This window comes from Aegilops tauschii, chromosome 3, assembly GCF_002575655.3.
Source record: "Aegilops tauschii subsp. strangulata cultivar AL8/78 chromosome 3, Aet v6.0, whole genome shotgun sequence".
Classification (NCBI taxonomy): Eukaryota; Viridiplantae; Streptophyta; class Magnoliopsida; order Poales; family Poaceae; genus Aegilops; species Aegilops tauschii.
In genome coordinates, this window is record NC_053037.3 from 16913502 (window position 1) to 16919996 (window position 6495).

The following is a 6495-nucleotide window of genomic DNA, read 5'->3' on the forward strand; positions in this document are numbered from 1 at the left end:
CCTGGATTTCGAGAACCCACTCTCCATGTCGCTCTCCTGGAACGTTGCCACAACTTTCTCTCTACAAATGTCTGAGGTGTGCCTGCTATTTCTTTTTACAGTGGTTTCCCCTTGTATTTATTTGACTTCTCCGCACAGTTTTCCCTCCGAGAAAACAACATCAAATACAAGGGAATTACGTGGAGGGAATTGTAATGGCCGATTTGCATGTTGCAACGCGTTTATGTGCTGTGATAAAATGTCGAGAATGTCCAGAAAAATTATGTGCCATTTTGGGCCTAATGGCCGAGTTGCAACGAACGGACTGTCAAGCCACCTTGGGCTATAGCCCAGTTGAGCTACAACTCTCCTACCTACAAGATCCAGATACATTTCCCTAAAAAAAAAAAAAAACAAGATCAGACACACCCACGAACTGTCCAAACCGGCAAACCCCCGCCCCCTCCCCAAATCGCCAATCACCCGCCGCCGCCGCCCATGTCTCCGTCGTCCTCCTCCGACGAGGCCGCGATCTCCTCCGTCTCGTCCGAGGAAGACGACATCAGCCTGCCGTCATCGCCTTCCCCGTCCCCCGAGCCCGCTCCCGCAGCCAAGAAGCCGCGACGACCCCGGAGCGGCACGGGAGGGCCGCCGCGAAGCTGGCCGACCGCGGACGAGGTGGTCCTCCTGGAGGCCGTCGTCGCGCACCAGGAGCGGCACGGCCAGCTCCCCTCCCGCGACGACCTCGCGACCGCCCTCGCCGGCCGCATCCGGTTCAGCGGCGAGCAGGCCGCCAGGCGCGTGGACTCCCTGCGCCACCGCTACTACGGCTCCGTCCGGCGGCTCTCCCGCGGCACCGTCCCCGTCACGGACGACGACATGAGGGTCTACAAGCTCTCCAAGCGCCTCTGGGAGGGCACGGTGGCGGAGAGGGCGCGGCGCCGGGAGCATCGCGCCGCCGACAAGGCCGCGAGGCGCCACCACGAGCGGAGGGGCTTCGCCGAGCTCGAGGCGCTCTACCCCTGCCTCGCCGCGGAGGTGGAGGCGATCGCGTCGCGGCGGCCCTGCGGCGGGGTGCTCAAGACGGCGTTCGGGCTGATCGGCGACGAGAGGGCGGCGACGCTGGAGGCCAGGGTCAGGAAGCAGCGGCGCGCGGAGCTGAAGGCCGGGATGAAGCGGGCCGAGCTGAGGGGCCAGGTGGCCAGGACGCTACTCGAGTTCATCGAATGATTTGGTTTCCTTCCAGCAAAAAAAATTAGTGATTTTTTCGTTGCTGGCAGTAGCACTAGCACATGGTTATTACTGTTACTGATTTCTCAAATGAAAAACATGAAGTGGGATGGATTACTACCGATTTACCGCTGCATCAAGATCTCATTTACACAGTATGAAATAGGGCATTTTCAATTGGTAAGTAATATAATTACACATCACGCTTTGAAATTCGGCAAATTGGAGTTTTATTTCCAAGTTCCGACACATATAAGGAGTTCATCTGTACACTGAAAACGATGACATCCGATCCAAGGACTAGCAGCAAGCCTAAATCTTGCACCTCCTGGAGCAATAGCACATAAGCCGGTTTGAATGGCGTCAGGCGACCTTGCGGCTCCCTTATTTCAGGAACTACATAAAAGGCAGAGACAACATCCCGAGGTCCGAGGACGTTTGTGCTCGGTGCTCATTGATCACTCACCAAGAAAGCATTAGCATCGGCTTTACTGGGTGGGCTTAGCTCCCGCTCAATCTCTTCCAGGGATCGCCCCTTGGTCTCGACCACATTCCCGGCAATGTACAGGACCGCGAGAGCACACACGGACGCGAATCCCAAGTACACGGTGCTGATCCCAAACTTGTTGACGACGCTCAGGAAGTACAGGCCGATGAAGAAGTTTGATACCTGCAAAGAGAAAGAACAAATGATGATTCACTGGTGCCAGTAGGCTAAGTCGACAGTGCAAAACATTGATCATCGAAGTAAGTAACATCTTATATTATGGGACGTTACAAAACATCTTATATTATGGGACGGAGGAAGTAGAAAGGATTATCACTGTTACAGAATGCATTTTTCTTTTTGTTCTTCTTCCAGTTTCATCTATCTACCGAAGTGGACAGAAGTTACTGTCTAAAAACAATTTATCGCATGTATAAGCCGATCGTTCATCTAATAACGCACAAGCTATGACTACCTTGTATTTTGTAAAGATATGCGATACTGCTGAAGGAGGGTAATAATTGGTTGGCGCAGACATCTATAATCTGTTTGTCAGTTGTCACAACTGTAACCACTAGAGACTTACCCAGTGCATTCCCATTGATAATGCTACAGCCTTGGCCCTTATTCTGGAGGCAAATATTTCAGGAAGGAGCAAAGCTGGAACAGGGCCAGCTCCAAGAGCGAATGACAGCACATACCTGAACAAAAATTACAATCAAGATTTCAAGTTAGTTAGGAGCTAAAATTATTAATAAAGAAAAACCAGGAGAAAGCTATATTAGGTGAATGTAAACCACTTACAGGACAGTGCCAACAACAGCAAGAGTGCCGGAATAAGGTGCCAAAGCCTTCCAGGTGAAGGACAATGACAAGAGTAACATCGACGCCGCCTTCATAAGAGAAAGAAGAAACAGTAATTCTAAGTCATTTACACATTGGGAAACACAAATACAGACTACTGTAGAAAAGACAGTACCATTCCAGAAAAGCTTGTTATGAGAAGGCTCTTCCTCCCTTGCTTGTCCATCAGTGAAGATGCAATCATGGTGCCTAGGAGAAGTATGCATACACCACCTCAGAAAAGGAATTGGAAGTTACTAACGAAACACTCTTACCAACACAGAACTAACCAAAAACATTGGCGGCACCAACAAGAGCACTCGCTGCAACATCAGATGCAATGCCTGCACTGCGGAACACTGATGTAGAGTAGTACACAACAGCATTTATGCCAGCAAGTTGCTGCAACAAAAACAGTGCCGCTCCCACGCTCACAACTGCAGTATGAGAAATATATCAGGACACATGTACCAAAATTTCATCATGATTATCAATTATGACGCAGACACAAATGAGTATCAATAGAATACTTATAAACTGCTACCCAAGTTATGTAGGCTGAGTCATGACTGTAAAGAACATGGCTGGTAGAAGCAGTTTGCAAGGAACCCTGAGATGATAGTTTCGATCAAGCAACTATGCAACTGTGAGAGTATAAAAAACATAGTATTTCTTTTTTATCATTCATATGCATTTTGTTGTTGTCATGGATGATAGGCAAAAGTTGCTTTGCCCAAACTACTTGCATCTATAAGATTAAGACAACACATGAAACTTTATCACTAATTCCTTTGTACCAAGTCATTGACTTGATAGGGTGTAGGGAAACAATCAGAGAACATTTTACCTTTCCAATAGCGTTTGCTGAATAGATCAAACCAGTTGGCATCTGGCTCATTAGATCCTTGCCCACTAGCCTTTAGGTCATACATGACTTCAGTAACCTTCTCTTTCCCATACAATTTTTTTATAGCTGCTTCTGCTTGAGAAATCTTTCCTTGCTGCGGTTAATCACATGAAAGTTATTCTCAAGTATCGTGTTGCCACCTGAGTACAAAATATGGTGAAAGAATTTGCACAGCACAAACCTGGAATAGCCAGCGAGGGCTTTCAGGTGAAACAGCCATTCCTAGAGCCAACAAAATAGATGGAACTATTGAAATTCCAAACATTGTCCTCCACCTGATTGCACACAACCACAAACAGATAACACAAATTAAATAACTCATATGTTTATCATGCCAAATTTATTGTGATTTGCATCTTTAGTTCTCTCGTATGTATTAAATGAATATGCCTGTTGTTTCTGACTAACTTCCTTACAAATGCATTTGTTCACAAAAAAAAAAAAAGAGGTTTCTCCCTTGTAATTACAAAAAACAATTGCTCTTAGATATATCATAACTTCATAAATTAGAAGTTTTGAGAATTCAGAAGTTGGTAGTCAACAGATTTTATGCACAAGCACAACAAAATTCAAAAGGCATCAACAGAATGCGACAAAGGAAAAGAGGATAGGAGAAAACTCACCATGCAGGATTTTGTGCTAATGGCAATCCAGCTACCAAAGCTGCAAGAATTCCAATGCAGATAAACAGCTGATTAATCGTACCAAGTGCTCCACGTATTTCAGTTGGTGAGATCTGCAAGGTGCAAATAGGTCAGCTGGGTAAGTTCAATATCACAGGCAGTAGTTGCTGAACAGTGGTTGTGATAATTTTGAGATATCACAAACCTCAGATATGTAAAGGGGCACAAGAGCAGAAGAGATCCCAATACCAATCCCAGCAAGTAATCGACCAATAATCATTGTACGGACATCTTGAGCTGTTGCACTACAAATGTTTTGCGAGTTAGGTTTACATAGCAATAGTGTACCTTGAACCATATATTGTTATAGCAGTGAATTCAGTCTCAGAACACACCTCAAGAATGCGCCTACAGCAAGAGGGATTGCATCTAGGATAAATGTCCGTGTTCTCCCTAATTTATCAGCCAAAGCCCCTCCAGTAAAAGAACCTACTGTCGCGCCAGCCAGGGTTGTGCTAACCACCCATCCTGAGTGAAAAAGGCAGATGTATTGTGAAGCATATAGGCAAAATGATATCTCATGGAATCCTCATGCCATAAAGTCCTAGTGCATATGTTATTCTTATCCCCTTTAAAAGCAGTATGCAAGTCTCTTGCAAAAAAAAATGTTTGTACATAATTGATCTGACATTTCAGATGTCACTATTGCAGACACAAAGAAAAGGTATGTACGAAAAGGTTCTAAAACTACAATAAATGAAGTGTGGATTATACTAGCAAGTAAAAGAATGTCATACCTTGTAACACAGCATTTTCAGCAATCCCAAGATCTTTCGAGAGATATTCAAGTGCGCCATTGACCACACTAAAACACATGTATTCAAATGAGATATTCAGTTTTGCTAGACACTGGTATAGGTCAGTTAACATTTAGACTAGGAAACTGCGCTTAACCCCTTGCAATGCATGGGAAATATTTCTACGCAACAGTAGAGTGAAAAGGAAAAACATACCCAAGATGGTAGCCAAACAGAATTGCCCCCAAGCAAGCAACGCCAACGTACGGCAGAACACTCCCAGAAGATTTAGCTTGAAGCTTGTCAGATGGAATATCCTCGGGGTCAGCTGGATATAAGATAGTAAAGGAGTCTAGATTAGCTGATACAGTTAAACGGTCAAAAATCCCAGTGACAATACACTGTCATGGTATCATGTGCAGCTAACCGCAAGATCTTTACCAACATCCTGTACAATTCGGAGCCTACTATGCAACACGGACATTCCCATGGTACACCAGAAGCTGAATCTCAGACGGCCAATAAGCATGTCACAAGTCCGCTGGCAACCACACTAGTACACCACCCAGGACAACTACAGCTTGGTACTAGTACTGGATAGACAGCGCCGATGCAATCCCTGTTTGCCCAAAGCGGAATTCACAACGAAATTGCTGGCCGGCGCAACAGGCATGACCCTCCGTCACATTCCCCCTGCCAAACATTCACAGAATCGCACGGAATCTGGCGGCGATTGGTAGGTTGTTGCTGCAGCTTACATCATCCCTAACAACCAAACCCCAGATTGCACAACCACGCTTCCGTGCCCCGAATCGGCGACGCGGGACGGGAGTGACGAGACGGCGACGCACGCACCTGAGGCCGTGGCGCGCACGCGGCCGTAGCGCGTGCTCCGGAAGAGCCCCGCGGCGCCGGCGCTGGGCCTGCCCATCTCGAGCCCCGCGAGATCCGCCGCGCGCGACCTCACGCCGCCGCAGCAGAGCCCGCCGCGCCCCTCCGACATCCGCACGACGCTCCTTCCGCTGCCGGGCGACGACGACGACGGCGACCTCCGCTCGCCGATGACGACGTGAGCACCGCCGCCCCTCACAGCGCACCGCATCATCTTAACGGGGGGCAGAAGGGGGACCTTCCTGCGATCGCACACCACCGCAGGAACTTTCAGCTTCCGTTACCAAAAAAAATGTAACGGCGAAAATCGCATTAAACCGGCGCGTTGACTGGTAGTGGTAGTACCGGGGAGTGGAGTGGCTGACGTGGGGGTGGAAAACGACGTCGTACCTTCGACCGGAGGCCGCTGGCGCTCCTGGAGCCGAGTGGAGTGGGATTAATGGCGAGCTCGCCGGTGGATTGTGGCTTGGATGGAGATGGGATGGGGGCGGGCGGAGGAGGAAGACGACGGGTGCCAGCGATGGATATATCTTCTTCCCGAGATCCGATAGTTCCGAGGGAGCGCTGTCGATGGAATTCTTCCTCCGCCTCCTCTTTTCGCGTGTTTTTTTTTCCTTTTCCTGTTGGCGCGGCATGTACATCCACGCCACGAGAGAGGGAGAGAGAGAGGGCCTGCCGTGCTGGCAACGATGTGTGCATTGGATAAGAGTTTTTTGTCAGCAACCCACGAGGCTGCCC

At 48.3% G+C, this 6495-nt stretch overlaps 2 protein-coding genes across 3 annotated transcripts; one reads left to right on the plus strand and one right to left on the minus strand.

Annotated features, from left to right (window-relative positions):
• Positions 1-286: 286 nt before the first annotated feature.
• On the plus strand, positions 287-1337 carry LOC109756701 (uncharacterized). Its single transcript, XM_020315539.4, has one exon. The coding sequence runs from the start codon at positions 478-480 to the stop codon at positions 1207-1209; it is 732 nt and encodes a 243-aa protein (XP_020171128.4). The 5' UTR covers positions 287-477; the 3' UTR covers positions 1210-1337.
• Positions 1338-1356: 19 nt separating this feature from the next.
• Positions 1357-6495, minus strand: LOC109756699 (plastidic glucose transporter 4). Of its 2 annotated transcripts, none has more exons than XM_020315537.4 (14): positions 6148-6495; positions 5722-5999; positions 5083-5194; positions 4867-4934; positions 4465-4597; positions 4275-4374; positions 4070-4182; positions 3628-3721; positions 3387-3540; positions 2830-2976; positions 2676-2749; positions 2501-2589; positions 2283-2397; positions 1357-1879 (listed from the first exon to the last, which is right to left on the minus strand). In XM_020315537.4, the coding sequence occupies exons 1-14, from the start codon at positions 6396-6398 to the stop codon at positions 1661-1663; spliced, it is 1947 nt and encodes a 648-aa protein (XP_020171126.1). In that variant the 5' UTR covers positions 6399-6495; the 3' UTR covers positions 1357-1660. The 2 variants fall into 2 exon arrangements, with proteins under 2 accessions (XP_020171126.1, XP_020171125.3); XM_020315536.4 differs by having other exon boundaries at positions 6103-6495.

Coding starts and splice junctions, on each gene's coding strand:
- LOC109756701 (XM_020315539.4), top strand. CDS start 478: ATGTCTCCGTCGTCCTCCTCCGACGAGGCCGCGATCTCCTCCGTCTCG.
- LOC109756699 (XM_020315536.4), bottom strand. CDS start 6,398: ATGTACATGCCGCGCCAACAGGAAAAGGAAAAAAAAACACGCGAAAAG. Junction 6,000..6,102: donor GTCAGCCACTCCACTCCCCG/GTACTACCACTA, acceptor GTGCGATCGCAG/GAAGGTCCCCCTTCTGCCCC. Junction 4,935..5,082: donor CTGTTTGGCTACCATCTTGG/GTATGTTTTTCC, acceptor CATGTGTTTTAG/TGTGGTCAATGGCGCACTTG.